At 33.3% G+C, this 22,418-nt stretch overlaps 1 protein-coding gene across 3 annotated transcripts in view; it reads right to left on the bottom strand.

Moving 5' to 3' along the window:
* Positions 1–22,418, bottom strand: part of mew (multiple edematous wings) — a 312,635-nt gene that overhangs the window by 14,683 nt on the left and 275,534 nt on the right. For all 3 annotated transcript variants that reach the window (XM_069820246.1, XM_069820255.1, XM_069820264.1), the window contains 10 exons: positions 16,037–16,140; positions 12,388–12,515; positions 11,774–11,982; positions 9,884–10,091; positions 7,285–7,422; positions 5,942–6,083; positions 4,504–4,763; positions 4,020–4,254; positions 1,952–2,183; positions 883–1,034 (listed from right to left, as the gene is read on the bottom strand). In XM_069820246.1, coding sequence (XP_069676347.1) covers positions 883–1,034; positions 1,952–2,183; positions 4,020–4,254; positions 4,504–4,763; positions 5,942–6,083; positions 7,285–7,422; positions 9,884–10,091; positions 11,774–11,982; positions 12,388–12,515; positions 16,037–16,140 — 1,808 coding nt within the window. The remainder of the gene's footprint in view (positions 1–882; positions 1,035–1,951; positions 2,184–4,019; positions 4,255–4,503; positions 4,764–5,941; positions 6,084–7,284; positions 7,423–9,883; positions 10,092–11,773; positions 11,983–12,387; positions 12,516–16,036; positions 16,141–22,418) is intronic.

Here is a 22,418-nt window from a genome sequence, read left to right as displayed (position 1 = left end):
TTCCTCAACAGCATAACAAACTAACGGAAGGAGTATCCATTCTTGAAGCACAATACACAAGCGAATATATTACAGCATTCTGGGTAGAGGGGAGCCAGCTACTCCACAGTCGAAGTAAGACAATAACCTTGTTTGGAGAATAAGACACGAGAGTTCAGCTCCAAACTCATGGCACTCGCCTGCACGAAACAAGCAAACTGGCAGGAAGGGTACTTAGTGGTGGGGGTAGTCCTCTTTTTCTAGCAGAAGGAAGGGGAGTGGAGTGAGAAGTTTTGTAAAGTTATAACAGAAAATAGTTCCCTAAAACTAACGTATAGTTTCAAATCATTTATCTCATTTCTAGGGAAGAACAAGTCTTTCTCTTCTTAATGAAAAAGACGCATCCAGAATCTAATTACCATGTCTCCTTCCAAATTTACGATGATTTCAGAACACATTACTATATAGAGATTAGTTCTAGCATAAATTTGAAAATGGAGTAAGCCCACAAGTCTAAACTGTGTTGTTATTAGAGGAGAAAAGTTCGATCCCTGGCGCCGGGGCGAACTTTTCTCCTCTAATAACAATTGTTACCATAACAGATAAATTCTGTGGGACCAAAAATTAATCATTACGTAAGCTAAGCTGTGTTGTTATTTTTGATGATTGATGAATCTGTACTAAAATCAAATACAGCCACTAAAGTAATACTGGTGAAACAACAACATAGAATGACTCTTTACTCTTATAAATTTGTTTCCATTTAGTATTAAATTATATATAGATCTATGCCCTTTGAATATATTATGTACATGTTTCCTGACTTCTGAATTAAAGAAACAAAATGTTATTTGCCATTGCAGACAACTACCGGTATTGTATATTTGTCAATAGTGCACTTACATCAGTCTTATGAGCAGTGTAGTTCAGGGTAGCAGGATGTGTCACATATAGCCAAGCATCATATGCAGACTGTCCGTAATTTCTGGCCGTCACATTCAGCTGTACAACATGCCTTTCACCCATGATCAAATCCCATGTGTTAGGACGTTTACCTGTAACCGACACTTGTTTTTGTATTTAAACATACCTACTCATATAGCAGGAAAAATATTAATTCCAAAATAACTGTACTCAGCTGTAAACAATTCAGTGACGGAAACAATAATTATAAAGCTGATTAGAATATGTACAACTACTGCTGGCTTACGTAAACTTCAATTCATGTTACTATATACAGGATGGAAATGAAATAACCCTGCAGATTGAAAGGGATGATAGGGTACACTTAAATGAAGAGAAAACCTATATTACATTTCGTGATTTAATGCACAGTTAATTAGAAAATTTAATTGGAAGTTTCAGCAATCTGGCAACATCGTCATTCTTCTCGCAGTACAGATGTAAGAGGTCAACGAACTCAAGTCTGTCTCTGTAGACGAACCTCCCTCTCTCGCTACTACGTTGCAATCTGCTCGCTTCATATAGTGGCTTGAAATGAGTGGTTTTTAAATTAAATTTACACGAAAACTGTCCACAATACTAAAATACTCAAGTCTGTCTCTGTAGACGAACCTCCCTCTCTCGCTACTACGTTGCAATCTGCTCGCTTCGTATAGTGGCTTGAAATGAGTGGTTTTTAAATTAAATTTACACGAAAACTGTCCACAATACTAAAATACGCCAGAGGGATAAATGATTCCTTATTAGATTTTCTATCGATATGGAAAAAAAATCACGATCCTACTCGCAATAGTTACCAAATAAGAGGATCTCAAACATTTGGGAAACATTTTTTTTCTGAGAAAACAATGAACTTCCCACCAATATGGTAATACACTTTTTCCTTATATACAACATGAGCTATTCTCCCTGAAAATCTGTAGGGTTATTTCACTTCCACCCTGAATATACACAATTAAAAAAATATATCTTTTATCTCTTCATAGGAAAATCAGAGGCGCTAACTCACCTTTATCCAATACCAATTTGGTGTCAAGATGTAGCTTACTTTCGCAGATTTTGTCTCCACAATCATTCTTGAATGTTGCCTGGAAAACTTTTGCTGCTTCTTGTTGGTTTAGGACAGGATAGTCATCAATGTTTGGAAGTGGTCCACCAGGAACATGTCTTGGAGGTTCCTTCTGCAACAACTTGTACTTCAACTGAAAGTTGATCGGAGACTGGATGTCACGTTGGTTTTCCTATAAAAAGACACGAAATTCAAAGTGCATTTGTAAAGAAACAAATCTTCAAGAGTTCCAAAAATAGTCATATAAAATACACTATGATATCTTTTAGTCGCTCCACAGTATAGCAGGTAGTACAGAAGTCAATACACCTGCAAAACAGTTGGTAGCTTCCTTTAGACTCTGTCAAGGCCAAGGAAGATTATATCTTCCCAACATCCCCGATTGTAATAAGGGTTACAGATCACGGTCAGTGTGAGCTGTCTCTTCCAGTATACAAAGTGTGTTGTGACAAAAATTGAAAATATTTATGTTAGAACATGTCTTTCTAGCGGAAAAGGTTTTTAGAGAAGGCAGGAAATGCATAGTGGAGGTTAAACAACAATTTATAGAGAAGTTTCGAAACTCGAAATTACCGTATTGGAATACTGTCTATGATTTGATAAATAAATTCCGTAAAACATGTTCTATACATGAGACATGATACTGGAAGGAGTGGTCGTCCTATGTTAACAGAAGAGGAAGTCTTAGATATCTCTTACAGGATCTTAAAACTTCAAGTAAATAATCGAGGAAACTTGCTAAACACACACAAACATTTTGTATACTATGGCACATAAAGCAGTGAAAAAAGAACTTAATATTTTATATTGTTAGAAAGTGACATTGGGGCATGAATTGAAATCTGACAATCACGACAAGCATATTCATTATTACGAATAGTTTCAGAAAATGATTTGGCATCATGTGTTGAAGTTTTGGATAAAATATTTTTTCATGGATGAAACCTGGTTTCGGGTTACGTTAATTATAGTGTGCTACATCCCAGTTCCGAAATATTGGCCACATTTTTTAATACGACTGCAGCCTCTGGTGTAGCTCAGTCGGCTAAGGCACTTGCCTGCCGATCCGGAGTTGTGCTCGGATGTGGGCTTGATTTCCACTTGGGCTGATTACCTGGTTGGGTTTTTTCCGAGGTTTTCCCCAACCATAAGGCAAATGTCAAGTAATCTATAGCGAATCCTCGGCAACATCTCGCCAGATATCATTTCGCTATCACCAATTTTCATCGACGCTAAATAGTTCGTAGTTCATACAGCGTTGCTAAATAATCAAGTAAAAAAAGAAGATATGACCGTCAGTTTTGAAACTTATTGTTTTTATATGCTGTTTCCTTTTATTGGATAGTTAAAGAAAGAAGAGGAGCTGCTTAATAGTCCCTTCCCCCCACAACACAATAATGCTATGGCTCATACAGTCCACGCATCAATGACTTTGTTAGGAGATATTTTTTACGACCATAGAGGTCAAATGAAATTTTACAGTGTTCAGGATATGTACAATAATATGTTTTAAAGTAAATGAAACATATAATATTACTGTTAGGAGATTTTTCAGACCTATGACCTCCCAGAGCTCCTGATCTCACTTTGCCCGATTTATTTCTTTTGGGGTAATGCTAAGTCTACAGTTTATCAAAATAACCCTAAAATAATTGATAACCTAATATTGGCAACAACAAATTACACAAATTCAGTGAAACGTTAATTAAAGTGATTGATAATAAAATAAAATGTGTGGATCTATGTTTTCAGCAAAATGGAGAACTTTTTCAGCCATCTTCTTTGAATGAGTAAGTTCATTTATCTTTATCATCATCATCATCATCATCATCATCATCATCATGGAGAGCAGCAGGAAGAGGAGGAAGAAGGAAAGAGAAAAGACAGAAGTCGAGAGACAAAAGCGATGAAGGAAATTGACTAAAATACATTAACGGTATGGATCATGTCATTTTTAAACAAGTTATTGACATACACAGCTTTTTCAGATACCAAATTACTCCGTTACCTTCAAGTAGACTACTTCTGTTTCGCAGTGTCGAACATTTTTTCTGTGCTGACGAGCATCGTACTTCATTTCAATAGTCTTTCTGACAATATGAGGTTGATTTTTGTCAGCATCTCGTCCACCAAACCAAACACGCGAGAACTTCCGTCCACTCTGGAATGTTTCAGCCTCAATACTGTAATTGAGCCTCAAAGTTGTTGGAAGCTCCATTGATACACATGCTGCAAATGAAAAGCTGCAAGAAAAAAAAGAGCAAGTTTATGACGATATTGCACACAATTCGTAAAAAAGAAACATTTTAAATAATTCAAAATTATATATCGAGATTTGTTTTATTGGGGGATATATGAATTATAAAATTAATAAAAATATAACAAATCACATGTAAGCAGATTAATTTAAATGATTATTAAATTCACTTATAAATTTATCAAATAATGAGAAATAAATTATGCTTAACAAACAGGAAAAGAATATAACTTACCAAGTATATTTAGAGTTAGGATCTTTTCTGCAGGAACTTCTGCTTGGATCAATATTTTGCAGATTGGCTGCTGGTTCCACGATAGTCTCAATATTTATGATAGGTCGAGCACGCAGCAGTAAAATAGCATCAACATCATATGCTCCAACCATCAGGTCGGGGTATCCATTCTTGTCCAAATCCAATCCTCCACTCAGAGAATATCCAAATGTCTTCAATTTTAATATCCCAGCTGTTCGAATATCTTCTGCATGCAAGATCTAAAATGCATTAATTTTTTTTTTGAATTTGTATATTATAACCCAGTGGGGAGGAAAGCAAGGGCAAAGGAAGCTTTTAATAGAAAAAGGAGCATTTTCTGTGGACCTCTGGAAAAAGAACTAAGGAAGAAACTAATGAAGTGCTTTGTGTGGAGTGTGGAACTATATGGAACAGAAACATTGACATTCCGACGAAGTGAAGAGAAACGATTAGAAGCATATGAAATATGGATATGGAGAAGAATGGAACATGTGAAATGGACAGACAGAATAAGAAATAAATCTATGCTAGAAAGAGTGGGTGAAGAAAGACTAATGCTCAAACTGATTAGGATGAGAAAAAGAAATTGGCTGGATCACTGGCTAAGAAACTGCCTACTGAAGGATGCACTGGAAGGAATGGTGAACGAAAGAAAAGTTCAGTGCAGAAGATGATGTCAGAAGACAGACAACATTAAGATATATGGACTCTATGCGGAGACTAAGAGAAAGGTTGAAAATAGGAAAGATTAGAGAATGCTGGGTTTGCAGTGAAATACCTGCCCTTGGACAGAAAACTATAGAACATAATAGTAAACAAAATACACATTAACTGTAAATACTCTAATATAATATATTTCATTCATTCATTCATTTAACGAAATAAACTCTGATACGGTGAACAAAGGTGAACAAAAACATGTAAATATTCTGAGATTATGAAATTCATATCTTTTACTATAACTGCAGTAAAAATATCTTTAAGCTAAAGAAAATGTTCTTCCTACGTCACATGACATTACAGGGACAAAATAATAATAACAAAAATCAATATACAAATTATCAATGTTTATATTTTACACAATATATACAAATAATTCGTTTATCAAAATCTATCCTGTTGCAGTAAACGAAAACATATATTCTGAGGTTATGAAATGCAAATCTTTTACGAACATCACATAAAATTTGTTTAAACTAAGAGAATGTCGTTTCTATGTCATATGACATTACAGGGGCATATTTCTAATACATTACATCATTATTATTTAATGAGCCTATGCGTATCTGCTTGCAATTCGACCTTGCTTACGCATCCACGTGATATAATAGATGTAGCTACCAGAAGAAACTACTCGATCTGCTATATGTTTGGGAACGAAAATGCACTCCCTAGTTATTATACATACATTACATACCTGAGAGGGTTCAGAAATAAGTCCCTGTGGAGATCCTAAATAAATATATACAGCTCCATTTCCTTCATATGGTGCACCAATCGCAATGTCTTCATAACCATCCAAGTTCAGGTCACCCAGATTAGTAATGGCAAAACCAAATCTGAATAACAGAATGGATTACCACTGTTTGCATAAATGAAATACAGTGAACATATTAATTCTTTATGCAGGGTGGAAGTAATATAACTGTGCAGATTTTAACAGCTTATTTCTTGGATAGAGTACGACAAAAATTCTAATTCCATATTAGTCCCAAACGAAAATTTTGCTTAAAAAAAAAAAAAAACGTTTCCCTAAATGTTAACATTGTTTTACTCGGTAAGTACTATTCACACAGTTTTCATTTTTTACTCATGTCATTAAAGAAACTGTTAAGAAATGATTTATCCCTTTCCAATTTTTAAACAAAATGGATTGTTTTCTTGCAAATTAAATAAAAAGCTTACTACACAACCATCCAAATATGTATTGTGTTGTTGAAGTATTCAATAACTGGAAAGAAACAGGTTTTGTTCTCGATAAGAAGAAACCATGTACACAGCTAATATGCAATGTTAGAGAGGATGAACTCCAGCAAGTGTCCCAGGACTTCATATATCGCTGCAACATGTGTAAAGAATATAATAGAGGACATTCTGAGCAATTAGTTACATGAAACATCACTTGCCAGACTATAGTGCCGAGAGATGGCAGAAGTACCAGTCCCTTATGTTTGACTGTCCTTTATATTTGTGTGTGTGTGTGTGTGTCTATATATATATATATATATATATATATATATATATATATATATATATATATATATTGTGTATGATATGATATATGATATGGTATGATATATATGATATGATATATGGTATCGTATGATATATGATATGGTATGGTAAGGTATAATATGATATAATACAATTCAATACAGTACACAGAATCCTCGAAACGTTGTTTCTGTATACTTCACAACAATGGAAGTAGTCTAAGCTGCACTTGTTCTGAGTAACTAAAATTTCGGAAGTATTCTAAAAAAATCGTGTAACTAAGGACCTACACATTCTCATGTATATTTCCAATTAAATTAAAACTTGATTACACAAAGTATCCATTAGTTATGTCCTATTAACAGAAAAAAACAAGGAAAGCTTTCGTTGTTTTACAACAATTCAACTTCAGAATCGAAAGTAATTCTACTTTTCACTTAGTGTAGAGTGTAAACAGAAAATCAATCAATTTCTCACTTAGTTTGTTCAAGGCCTACATTATGAACAGATCTGTTTAATGTTTGTTACGAAAGAACATCCACAAACCTGGATTCTGGCTTGCCAGTCAGCCTCAACGGTTTCTTGCAATCCAAACAATGATTTTTATTGTTCACATAAATATACACTGCACCTCCCTCTTCTCTGCTGAAGTAAAATGGAGCACCCACTATCAAGTCGGTGTGACTGCAACAAAAAATAATCAAAGTAATGTCCAATCCATTTGTTTTATAACAGTTAATTAAGTACAATAATAACACACAATGAAAATCATGTTGCTAAAAGCTAATGCTTATATTTTGAGGGGGGAGAGTGAATAGGGACTTTTTTAATGACCAATATTTACAATACACAGTTTGACTTGGGACATTAATTTAATAACTGGAAAAATATACGCAAAACACATAGGCTATTGTACTCTTATATTACATTTTTCTGTAGTAGCTACTTAGTGTTCAACTGAATCATTCAACATTATGATCATAGATCTAGTCACACGAGAATTTTTTCAAGTTGTATTTCACTCAGGTGAGTTCTCTAATCGACCAAGGAAGCAGACAGTTACGCTCCTTTGTCTATTGATAAACTAGTGTAAATACCTGTCCAAACACCAGTATTACGTCTAGAAATTCAAAAAGAGAAGAGAGACACAGGGAAAGGTGGGAGAGAGGAAGAAAAGGAAAAAGAAAAGGAACTTCGTGGAGTGGTAGAGCAAGAAATTTGCAGCTTTATGAATAGCTGTATGTCCACCTAAGCCTCTTTTCAGAGCCATGTCATTGTAGAAGTGCTAACCCTTGGAGGTAGGCAAGTTGCTTGAAATTAATGGTCTTTTGATGCCTGGTAAATGTGTCCGTGTTTCAAAAAGATTGTAAAAACTTGGTGGGGTGTTAGGGCAGGACATTTGGAGCAGTTTGAGATGGGAATACGCATTTGCCAGGCACCAAAGGGACTTTAATTTCAAGCAACTTTCATACCTGCAGGGGTCCTAGTACCTTTCCAATGAAGGAGGCTTCGGCGGACAAGCATTCCGTATCTCAAATGGCTCAAAATGTCTTGCTCTACTACACCACGAAGTTTTTTTTACAATGTTTTTGAAACACGCTATATTTTCAGCAATTCGCTGTTGAGTTCAAGATTAAAGTTTTTCTTTAAAAAATCACTGCACTATTTATCAGAGTTTCCTTTTTCACTTTCCAGGTTGGAAACATGTAGTCTGAGATTAAAAAATCGTCAACAAAAATTTGTTTCGCCTATCTGCACTTCTTTTTTAATATAATGTTCAAGGATGATGTGTATCAACATACTTCATATCTTACAGGTTTTTTTTTTAACTTCAGATAAAATACTAAAACTCTTCCACTGGTTTTGGCCATTCTTGTATGTTACTCCCAAAGAAATCATTGATGATTAAAAATTGCCATATTCTACTTGTAACCTATTTTCTGCTACAAAGTTGCAAGACCGAATTTTGTACCTGACCGATCACTCATTAGAAAAACTAGAAAATCCCGTACAATGGAGAGTACGTTAAAAAGGACGTCATATCCGTTAAAAGCCGGACATCTGGTAACTCTAACATGCATATATTTTCAGTACGTAACTAGAAAGGGAACTGTTAATGTTAATGTTAATATTGAAATCTCTTCTCAAACTGTGCATACAGACCTTCACATTTCCTCATTCAAATTAACTAGTTTTCAAGCAACTATGTTATACACTCACTGGCAAAAAAATCGGGCTACCTACATTTTCTTTAAAATTTACAAAAAATTGTAGGATTTTTTAAATAACTGTAGGTGTGCTGAGGTTCATTTAGTCATTCATTTATTTTGTGATACGCAACAATGTAATACTGAATACATAATAGCCAACAATGATCCTGCAATATTGTGTCTGAACTTCTCGGACTCATTTCAAGCCAAACTGAAGAAGTCTACAGACTGGTAAGCTCTTTTGACGCAGTATTAGAGTACTTCATTGTATACAAATGTCGCTAAGTTCTACCAATTCAGCAAAAGTGGTTGCATTGATAGAAGATGGAAATAGTCAGCGTTAAGTGGCTGCAGTTCTTGGGATTCCTCGATCGACTGTACCATCGCTTTAGAGAGACAGGAGGTTATTCCAGATTCAGGGAGAAAACGAGTAACTTTGGCTCATGACGACCATTTTATTGAATAATTTCGAGGGAAAAATTGTTCCGGGGCCGGGCATCGAACCCGGGACCTTTGGTTTAACGTACCAACGCTCTGCCAACTGAGCTACCCGGGAACTCTACCAGACACCGATCCAATTTTTCCCTCTATATCCACAGACCTCAGAGTGGGCTGACAGCTGTCAAGCAACCAACGTTGAGTGCACACTAACTCTGTGTGACTTAAATTGTGGCTTTCTGTTAACGAACAGTGACGTGTATTATGCAAATCAATCTTTCAGGTATAACTCCCTATAAAGTTGATTTGAATAATTTCGAGGGAAACAATGCTTTCTTCATTTCATAACAAAAAAAATTGGGAAACTTTAGATGTCCCGGTGTTTTTGCCGGTGAGTGTATTTAATTACAGTACTATTTTTCAACTATAATAAGACAAAATGTCACTTATATAGTATTTCTAAGTAGTTTGTGTATCTTTAATTCCTTTCAACGTACCCATCACCATTAACATCAGCACTTGTCAATTCATATCCGAAGCTGGAAGCAAACTGTTCTCCGTTAAGAATAAGTTGAACAGCCATTGGATTTTCTGAAGGACGTTTCTTAGTAAAGATTACAACTTGTCCTGTCCCATTTGCTCTTGGTGCACCAGCTGCATATGCAATTTTGTTTCCAAAGAATTTTCCTGCAGTTACCGACATTCCTGTAAAGTTGAAGTAATATTTTACACATTGTATTTATTTTCATGCATTTTGAACACAATACAGTACTTTTACCAGGAAATACAATGTCTATAAAAGTACAATTTAACATAAAATATTCACATGTGTTAAATTGAACAGGTGATATTATCTATGTTAAGACAGATAAATGAAAAAAAAAATTGTATGAAAACAAACTTCATATTTATTATTTATTAATCTAGGAAAGACATACGATGATATCCCATGAAACAACCTTGGGAAATGCTAGACAATACTACAACAAATAAATACAGAGTTAAAAATATTACGAAATTATACCATAGTTCTGTAGCTAAAATTAAAATTGGAAAGAGATTATCTGATGGCAAATAGGTTTACACATTAGGCCTACCTACTAATGATTATTATTTGCAAACGATCAATTTATTAGTAACAGCTGACGAATATGATGATTTAAAATAGGCATGTTCAACGCGGGCATTTCTAGTCTTTAAACGAGTTGCAACAATGATGTAGAATCTCAGAATCGCATGCAGACACACGTTTAAAAGATATTCTACGTCACTGTTGCACCTCGTTTATAGAATAGATGTGCACGCATTGAACATGTCTGATTTAACACTGTATAGCCTATGAGGAGGAAATTGAAAGAAGAGTATAATAACAAGGGACTAAAAATAAATTCTAATAAAACTAATTATATAGTTACTGGAATGAAGATGTCAATGGTTTAATATTAGAAGAAACTAGAAAACTGATTAAAGGATATACGGAATTCTAATACCTATATAGGAATAAAAATGACAAAAAAGTAGTCGGATTGAAACAGAAATTTAAAAAAGTATAGCAAAAGGAAGGTCAATGATAAGAAGGTTAACTGGAATCTTATGTGATAAACATTTTTTTTAAACACACAAAAAATAACTATATTATAAATAATTATTAATTCATTAGTTAGGAGTTTAACAAATTATGGAGAAAAATTGTGGATATTAAACTCAAAAGTTATATCTAAATTATATTCTACAAAAAAAAAAAAAAAAAAAAAAAAAAAAAAAAGGACTTCCCTCAGAAAGTCTGAGCAATGTTAAAAAATTGGTAAAATAACATTAGAGAGAGAAAATTACGGGACTAATAGATTACCAAAATTCTAACTATATCCATAGCAATCAATTAAATTGGTATGGAAGTGTTCGGAGGATGGAGAGTGATAGACTACCGAGACAGATATTGGAATGGATATCTACAGGAAGGGGGAAAGGTTAACACCGCGGGTTAGGACGGAAGAAATTAGTAAAGAAATGTAAATAAACAGAAACGATTAGAAGAAGAATGAGAATAATGCAGAGTGGGAAAAGAGAGAAATGTGGAGAAGAAAACTTTGGGCAAGAAAGGTGCTTTAGCATTGCAAACTTGATAATGATAATAATAATAATAAATTATTCACAAAGGAGCATGACTACTACAAAAATAATGTATGGCTATATGAAAATGTATCTACAGACATGGAAATTTCTAAGATGTTTACAATTGATGTAATTGTCAGTACATGTATATTGTATTCGCAACAGAAATAAAAAATAAAACTAATTAAAATAATTTTAAATCAATTAATAGATTACAATAACTCTACCTACTTTAATGCAATGTCTAACAACACATTCATAATTAAAATACATACCAAGATAGCTATACTTGTCGACGGGTGATTCATTGTCTAACAATGGTCCGTGGTAGATGGTCTTGTCACGATTCAGATAATTTTCAGACACACTGATGATAAATACTGTCCCACGCCATGTGTAAGGCCCAGGGGTGCCAATGATAGCTGTGTCATCCAAAAGTAAACCACTAGTTCCTGCTTGACAGTAACCATATTGTTCATGCGCCCTGAAACAGCAAAACAACAATGACAATTTTTTTTATATTTTAGTTGGTTATTGGTATCAACTACTAGGTTATTTAGCGTCGATGAGATTGGTGATAGGGAGATGATATTTGGCGAGATGAGGCCGAGGATTCGCCATAGATTCACATTACGGTTCGGGAAAACCTAGGAAAAAACCCAACCAGGTAATCAGCCCAAGCGGGGATCGAACCCGCGCCCGAACGCAACTTCAGACCGGCAGGCAAGTGCCTTAACCGACTGAGCCACGCCGGTGGCTAACAATGACAATCAATTGCCAGTCACCATCATCATCATTCTTCACGCATTAGGCAGCATTTTTGCATGTAACAATTTATCCAATCCATTGTCAGTAACAATGCATTTCTATATTTAAGAACAAACTGTACCTGTTGGTAGGCCTGCCTTTGCAAGGTTCAAATGTCTCATCGTAGTCCAAGAATTGAGAAAGTGTGTAACAAAGGCCATGACCCCACTGATAATCAGAACCTTTTCTCATATAGCGATGGGCACACACCTGCAACAAAAAATGTGAATATAATGAGAATGAGTATGGAACTGTGTACAGAATGAAAAAAAGACGACCGGTAGTAGTTCATTATTTTAATAGCGACTTCACTTGCAGAAGTTATATTGTGTCGAAATTCAATGTCAGCAAGAAATAGTCGACAAACTTTGACTAGAGCCCTCTATCAGGGAGAACTTCTATGTGCCGTAAATCTACGACACGGATCTCCCAACTTTACTACCCTCCCAAAAGAAACCATGCTAAGATATTATGACGTTTAAAATTAGTTTCCTTGATCGGGAGGTCATACGGTAAAAGTTAAAACTCTTCACTCACCTTATTATCGTTCTAATTATGTAATTTTTTTCAGCTACCCCATTAGCATGGAAACAATTGAAGTTAATTTCTTTTCGTTGTAGGTCACAAAATAATTTCTGTCAGATCTGTTTACAATAATGCTGAATTAGCGGACATGCATATGGCGTATGGAGGAGCTTACGGCAATGCTAATGAAGCTATAATTTTGAAGAGTTTTTATATAGCCCTACATTTTTTTTCAAATCGGTACCATTTTCAAAATATTTGAATAATTTACTATATACCCATCAAAATTAAATAAACAAGTTGCTTTCTCCGATTAGAATTTTCGAAATTATCGTTAAGTCTCAACATCTGAACACTATTACGAAAGAAAATATTTCAATACGTGTCCTCTACTACATCTGAAAATTAGTTATTCTGAAACACCCTGTATATATATTCAGATGATAGACAACATTAAGATATATGGATCATATGCAGATACTAAAAGAAAGGCGGAAAATAGGAAATATTGGAGTATGTTGAGTTTGCAGTGAAGGACCGTCCTTGGGCAGAATGCTATACATATATAGAGTGTCCCATTTATCTTGTGCATCTATTATAACTTTTTTGTTTGGATAGGTATTGGAATTTTTGTTTTTGAGCGTTATGTTAGAACGAGAGGCTAACATGAGTATGGAGATTTGGTGCATGTAACTACATTATGGTACAAGATACACGTGGCGTCATCAATTTTTCAAATAGCACTACATACTTTAATCATGTTACATTGATTACACACATTAAGACAAGTTCAAAAATGTACCACAATGTATCACAAGTTCGAAGTTCAGTAACATACGAAGCTGAAACTTGCCAATTAAACCAAAATACAAGTTTCAACGGAAATTTATTATTTGAGACACTCAGTAGGACATTCTAAGATTGGAAAAAAATACGAAATGGAAACATTAGACTGGAAATTAATGTTCAAAATTCCTGGTTAAATTTTGTAAAATACGGGCAATTAGAGTACTACGGGGACGTAAGACGAATGTCAAAGCAACGATTACCAAGGAAGATTTTAGAAAGGATGCTACACAGTAGAAGGAAAATAGGCCGATCTAGGAATACATGAATGCACATTAGGATGATCAGGGAGAAAGGTTTGGAAGAAATGGATTGAGCAGACTAAGAGAGTGGAGAAGGAATATTAAAGCTCAAGAAATTTTGGAACACAGAAAGATATTTACACATGGTATACATGTTACTATAAACATAACAGAATTTGTAAATAACACTAGGTCATTATATTTGAGTGTAATTTTTAATAATACAAAATCTCAGATCTGAAATATTCAGATTCTAAATTTAAAGATAATTTTCTGAAAGCTTAAATCTTTTCCTTATGGGAAAATACAATTATAAAAATATCAAACAAGTAGGCCTAATGAATAGCGACGTATACCATGGTAAAATTTTTATATCAATTCATCCAATAATGCAGAAAAGACGTTGTTCAAAAATTAAAATGAGTATAAAACTATTTTATTCTACTTAATGGCAATAAAATAGATCATAACTATTAAAACTGATAGCCCTATATATTTTCAATCTTCTTACAGTTTTAGATCAATTATTATTTGCCATATCTGCATAAAGAATAATGACTTTTTAAAATTCTTAACACACGTGATTTATAGTATTCTGGGTAATCAAGTAGCTATAGAATGCAGTGGCGGCTCCTGCGTATTTCTTAAGAGGAGGAAAGAAGTTAACAGAACGAAATGACACCTTCTTGAATGAAACATGCTACAAATTAGCCTACATGCATACATGTAAGACTAGGGTTGGCCTTCCCTTTTGTATAGCAATAATCTGTTCTTGTAAACTGAGTTTCCTAATTTTTCCAAAATATATTATGTTTTCACTTCCATTCTTTGTTGAATAATTGCACAAATTAACAATTACAAGGAAATTCACAACCTCGCAGCATTTTTCGAGCACATTACAGCATCACACGCATTGGAAGAGATTACAGCTACTAACACGTAATCGGAACCGTTTTACGGAAATGGGAATGAGAAATAATCTGAGGAAAGTGAGAACACTGCACCCATCCACGTGGTCTGTGTTGCCACATATACGTTTTACAAGTTCAGTATCACATGCTTTTGAAGGATGTCAGTTCTTGTAAAGTCATACTACCATTATTGTTCAAAGCTGGCGGTGGCCGATTAATTTTTATGTTAAAAATAATGTAGTTTGGAGTACCTACTTTCAATTTCAAATATATCTGTACAAAACTGACAATTTGGCTATTGCCCTGTCTAGTAGACAATGAATGGAAGAGAATTTATGGGGCCAAAAAGATCTGCGAAACTAACGTAGAACTAACTACTTACTTCCTCTTTGTTTTATAGAAACCCGACTTTAACTTTCAAATATCCTTGAAAGTTTCAAACTATGAATAGTAGCCTATATAAAGTGCAATGAATAATATTTTTGGTTTATAATTAAAAAAAAAAAGTTTATATGGTGTCTTTCATAGCTTTGCGTTAAAACTGATTTTATTGTGCCTCCTCCTAGATGTGTTATAGTCTGGTTTAATGCAACATCGTTAGATGGCAACGGTACCGAGCTTGCTGCACGACCAGTCGGTTTCTATTTCCCGCCCATGCGCTGAGTCAGAGGAGGATATCCTCCCTATCCGTTCATTTACTTGCTTTAAAACTCTGCTTCTTTCTCTGGCCGCTAGTGCGCTGTTGTCTATGAGTGTTCACAGCAGTGTGTGTGTTTAGAGCTCTATGTGTGTTAACTGCAGTAAAGGAGGAATGGATTGGCGTTCCTCAACACAAACAATCTCGCATCTTTCTCACAGTTTTCTAGCAGCACTTGAGCGCGCGTCATTTAAAACTCATTCAACCGGGTTTTTCTTATAGTTATGAACTTAAAATTTATCGAATTTTCCTCCAATTTCAAGCCACATATTTTATTTGGCATTTACTTTCAAAAAAGAAAAATGTGAGGAGGACGTTCCTCCCTTCCCTCCCCCGAGGAACCGCCACTGATAGAATGTGTCTTTGTTTGCTTGAAGCAGGCTCAATCGAAGGTATTTACAACTACTGAGAATAAATGAACAATTTTTAGTGTAATAGATATAACTTAATAGTAAATGAACTCTTATTACCCCAATTCACGATTGTATGAAGAAGATGAAATCTACCTACCAAGACTTTTTTACCAGGTCCCATGCTGCGTACTGTTACACCAAGCCATTGTCCATCCTTTATCTCGTCCTCTCCAGGAGGCATCAAATTCTTTGAGTCAACCGCTGTAAAGAGCACAATCTCACAAATTAGAAACTTGCTACTACGAGACCAATGAACTGTGAGATTATGAGATTCTGCCAAGCAAAACTTTTCAGTATTTTAAATACTCAATAACTAATGTACGAGGATGTGATGTATAGAATATTCTTTAATTACATAATAGTTTATATAGCAAATATACTCTATTTCTTATCCTACTACTGATTCCAAATTTCTGTAGTATTAAAATGACAAGTAAATAGGTATGGTACAGTAGCTATTTAACAGTAGATAATTAATTTAATCTGTTATCTCCATGAATAATGAATTCATTACTAAAGATGGTTGATTTCCAATGGCCAGGTATGGCATTATTTAAACCATTTTTTTCCATTACTAAAGATTCCATCACAAATATAATACTTTTGGCCATCCTACCACATTATCTCCTGGCCTAGTTGCCTCATAAATGGTGCCTTGTTGGTATCACTGAAGGTTCAAACCTGTCTTCGGACAGCTGACTTAACAACATATATTGCATTTCATTAACTACTCTTATTCACAATTTCGAAAGTCTCACAGTTCAATGGTTAATTACAATACGCATATTTATACTCAAAGGATCATCAGTTATACAATCATCTTAGAAGAAAATTAATTCGATTACAAATAATTTATTTAAATACCGGTAACTGAGAAAATGAAGACAGTGATTAAGAAAAATATTAACCACTTGGTAACATGACCTCTACAATATACACAGAAATATATACTCCCAGATCAGGTACTGTTTAAAATGTTGTGGCTTCAAAATTGAGATATCTTTATTTCATTTTGACTGTAAAATGTAATCATAAATTTGACCTTTATTATTTCAATTGTGCAATAATATTACATTTACAATTTTTAAGTTCCAATTTTAAAAAATAAATACCGGTATTCTAAATGCAAAATATCTCAGGTGAGCAATAATATAATTTCTAAGGTACCGATAATGAAACAGTCCATTATAAAAATGAATAAATAAAACCTTTCCTTACATTAATATGAATTTCAACTGATGATCCATTTCTAATAAATCAGAAGACATACTAAAAAGCAAAAGCTTTTAGCAATAAATTAGAAACGTTAAGCAGCAAATGCTGCATGATATATCTGTTGTACTATGATGTATGAAGCAATACTTAGATCAGTCATTTTTCTTCTCATTACTGTGAATCCATTGATGCTAGTGAACAGCTTTATCGATGCAATGTCTCGAAAATAATTAAAGTCTATTCATACAAGTGAGACAAATATCTTCATTCTAAGGACTGACTGTATATACAAGGATTATGGAAAATGTAACACTAAATGTTATTTTATTCTAACCAGTTCTGATGCATTTATAAGCTACAAATGCATTAATATTCAGAATATATTAAGTCCAAATAGATATTAATTTAAACTTGGAGCTCTTTCATTAGATTTACCTGTTCCTTTGCCAGAAATGTGATCGTAAAATAATAATCTCATTATACTTCTACTGTTCGTAAAGCAACTCCAATAATATTTTTAACACTATTTGGAATGTTATACAAAATGGTATTACCATGGTGCGTGCCACCAGGTCAATAAAATGAGAGCTTTATTTACTTTTAATTTCCATCATATATTTTACTTCTAAAATTCCAATCAAGGCAAGACAGAATGGATTACAGTAATAAGAAGTTATCAAAAACGCTTTGAAAAGAGTTTAGTATGATTTTATAGATTGCCTTATACATTACTGAAAAACTGATCTTCATTTAAATTTGTACAATTTATATTTTTTTAAATAAGCATTATATGGGGAGTTATTCTTAACATCTGAGTAATTTAGCAAAATGTAATTATAGGAATAATTATTGAAAGGCATTTGCAGTAAACAGTTAAAAAAATACTGAGGCTAACTAGCTATAAGTTTAAAAAAATTATTACAATTTAAGTAACAGTTCATTATTTAATTTATAAACATAGCTTAATATATTTTAATATTCTGATTTGCAGCAAGATTTAAAAAAGAAAAACTATATATATTTGCCATTTATTTTAAAATGTGTAGTAACAACTGTGTATGAAACTTCAAAATGTGACTATGCAAAAGTTACTGGCCACAAAAGCATTTAAAGTGTTGAAAAAACAAGAACAAAATGAATTAAATATAGCACAGAGCATCTTGATGCCAAAAATTCATGCACACTGCAAAATAACAATTATTTTTCAGAAAAATAAACTGTACAATGCATTGTATAGCAAGGAAAATGCATCACATATTTTCCACGATTCAGTATCTCAAAACTTGCAAAAATCCCCAAAACACACCAATCACACACTCGAGGGCAGGTAAAAAAAAAAAAACATTCCTGTTTCATATTATGCACAAACTCTTTATTATCAAGTTTAAACTTACTTTTTACCGTTCATGTAAATGTGTAACACAGGAAGTGAATGTTACCAAGACAGTCAATATATCTGCGGAAAACAAACGGTTTACCTCGTCAGTAATGAGATGTTTTATGTGGTTTCTTATACGACATAAGCTACACATTACTATTACTAAATTCACACACATGGCAATATACTGGGTTCATACAGAGCTAAATATATAATCTGTATTTACTATTTATTGCACTCCATTGCATTGCATGTCGATATATGGATAGATGTATGACATTTATTACAGAACTAACATTTTACGCAACACAACATGAACGTCCATATATGAACAGTAAAGACGTGGCATTTGTTTGGATTATCATAGGTTTCAGGATCGTGGATGGTGAAGATTTGGCACAAAATCTTAGCATCCATATTTTATTTTGAGAATGACTTGTCCCAACATACAGGTGAATAAAAATTACAGTATATAGGGGAGAGTCGGGTAGTATCGGACATCGGGTAATATCGGACAGTGAGTTTCTTTCATATACCACACGATGATAGTACCTGATTGACATGGTTACGTTTCTGTGATGTCCCATAGAGAAACGTAACCATGTCATTCAGGTACTACCATATGGTGGTAGATGAAAGAAACGCACTGTCCGATACTATCCGATGTCCGATACTACCCGACTCTCCCCTATTGTATAATCAATAGCGTAATAAATGCAAACAAAATTAGGATGAACTTAACAGTAAAGGAAAGTACAGTAGTAAAAGATTTTCTACTATGTATTATCGTACATCGTTATTGTAGTTACTTAGGATTTCGAGTCCTTCCTTCTTCTGTGTCCACAAAATATGCCTTTTGAAGAAGATCAAAAGTAATATTTTTTCTAAGATTATTCACGTATATCGTATTTTACATACTGTAAAAATGTATGCAAGATAATTAATTTATTATCAAATAATTCTATAAAACCTGTAGACATCGAAACACAATGTCTTGGCAACATTTTTCTGTAAGTCGAATGAACATCTTCAACAGGATTTTCATCACTTTGTACTTCAAACACAAACTTTATTATTTACAATACTTCTGTGTAAAAACACCCAGGATAATAATTCTTGACGAAAATAAAATTATCAATACCTATAAAGAAGAAAGTTATTTTTTATGCCGAAGTCATGAACTCAAGACTTCCACTTTTAACCATACAAGGAAGAAATGTAAATGAACAAATGGTTATTATTATTGTCAATGAAATACTGTAATGTAATACCTTTTTAGTGTGTTCAGAAAAATTCAAAAGTGACAATTTGGCACTTTTCTCTATAACAGACTCAATACAAATCCTATAGTGCGAAATCAACATTTAAATAGTACTTACTTCGAGCGAATTATTTACTGCATCATTTTTAACGCTTAATTTGTAGTATTACGCTGGTATAGGCCTATGCTTAAGAATAATATACGTGTATATTACCTTTTATAACGGTTCTCCTGAGGTCGTTTTATTTATGAACTATATGATTTTTCTAACATCACATTTAGCAAAATATTGCCTAATTTCTGTCATGCAAATATACAATCAGGCATAGAATATTTACATTGTTTGTCCCATTTATACAGTATATCCCATACTACATACTTTGAAAGTATATAATGCAAATCAATTTATATACAATTAACACTAGCCTACTATATACACTACCAAAATATTTCCATTATTACAGATCATGGTAAAATAAATAGATTGAGAGATTATTGGGATATGAATATGTACAATATGTAAGTTCTCAAAAACATATAGGGTAAAGGTTGGTAAAGTGTGATACGAGTACTATCGATAGTTCTTTTTTAGAATTTATTACAATTTTACTGAGCGAGAGAAGAACCGGTTTTGTGCAACAACTTGTCCACGAACATTCCCTTAATACGTTGACGCAAAAAAAAAAAAAAAAAAAAACTGATCTTCCTCTCGCTCAGTAAAATTGTTATAAATTCTCAGAAAGAACTATCACAATATTACCAACCTTTACCCTACTACAGAAATAAACTTGACATTTATATACTAAGATGTTGGACTTGTTTTTATAAGCTCAGAGGATAGTCCATTCAAAATATTAATTTTATGCATAGTGGGCTACTATCCGAAGTTCTTTTGGTTTTGTTTGTATCATCATTAACTGTATGCCGAGTAATGAAGAAGAAGAAATGCTCAAAATTTTAGTAAATCACATAATTGAAATTATTGTTACTTTACGTCAATCCAAATTTTACTTGATTGTTTCTACAATACAGTGATAAATCCCGATGGTGGGATTAATGGGAAATTCATTTCTGGTACTAAAAAAATCTCCTCCTCTTCCTAAGGAATTTCAGATATGAGCTATTTATGAAGTCCAACTTCAATAATTTGCATTAAAAATGTTAATTTCCTGCTTTTACGCATATACAAATCAGCCTCGCCAATAATGAATGTTACAGACCAAAATAAAATTTCTCAACATTAAAAGCTGTGTCTTAATATATAACAGAAATTTGAACTAATGTTTTATTTAGTTTTAGAACTTTAAAAACAGAAATAAAATGGTCCATCCTTGGCAAAGAATGGCGTAACAAATATGCAAATACGTGGTGATACTGCTGACGATGCTTTCATAAAATATGACATATGATGATGATATGATGACGTTGAGTAATGATAATGACGATGACAATGATGATAAGGACGATGACGATCATGATGATGATGACTTCTAAATGGAAGCGAAGAGCACTACTGTATAAAATATCCTCTGGCTTATTTATTAACTTCAACCAATTCTGCTTCACTGTTGTTTCATTTACTTCATCGAGGAAATTAATCTATTACACTTTTACTACGTCATACTACTTTTGACCAATAAAACAGTACGAAAGACGTGTTTCAACCAATAATGGCAGTTTATCGCTACAATTTTATCACTTCCCTAGCATTTGTTTTTTTTTTGTTTGCCAACATTTCAAACTGCAAATTCTTTACGATACTATAAAACATGCTTTGCGATCGTCATTTATTTCCCGCATAGACAGTCAACTGAAAATAGCGGCTCCGAGCAAACGCTTTGGTGAAACTAACATTAGTGAAATAGAAGTTTAGTAAGTCAATGAATAGCTATTTTATTGTATTAGAGTACTTTATTTCTTCTGCTCTTTATATACTTTCTCTAGATAAATCAAAACCTCTAGTGTGATTTCTGTTTAAAATATTACTGCTACAATAAATACACACATTATAACGAAAGTCCTTATAAATATTATATTTAAATCACAGTTTTTAAAGCTCGTGATATTGGACGAATTATAATCAAGATACAAATATTACATTTTATAAAAAGATTAGCAAAGCTATGCATTTTTTATACACAAGGACAGTTTTGAAATGTTAACAAATTTTATCATCAACATTTTAGTGGCTCATGACTCAACATTCAAAATTAATTAACTCATATACTTAACAGTGGAATGTACAAGACAATGCATTTTTATGTACATCTATGACTTTCCATATCAAGAACTACAATAATTTTTTATTTCCTACGTAAATATTATTCCAAAGCTCTATCTTTTTAACACGAAATACCTAACAGAATATTCAATAAATGACAGACGCTTAAACGTGAGTTTACATCATAAATGAAATTTAAAGCAAAATCCTACATATAGCCACATGCTTTCAGCTTCTATTTTTATAATGCAAAGTAATCTTATATCATTCCAAGCCTACATAATGGCTTCTACGCATTCTTACCAATAACTATTAAACTGAAACACATTAATAGAAATGCGTGTGATGCACACACTCCAAAAGTATACAGCTATATTCACTTCATCTTCATAGTAAATATTAAA

The sequence above is a fragment of the Periplaneta americana genome, chromosome 1 (assembly GCF_040183065.1).
Source record: "Periplaneta americana isolate PAMFEO1 chromosome 1, P.americana_PAMFEO1_priV1, whole genome shotgun sequence".
NCBI lineage: Eukaryota > Metazoa > Arthropoda > Insecta > Blattodea > Blattidae > Periplaneta > Periplaneta americana.
Note: the sequence above shows the minus strand (reverse complement) of the source record. Positions and strands in the feature narration are given on the sequence as shown.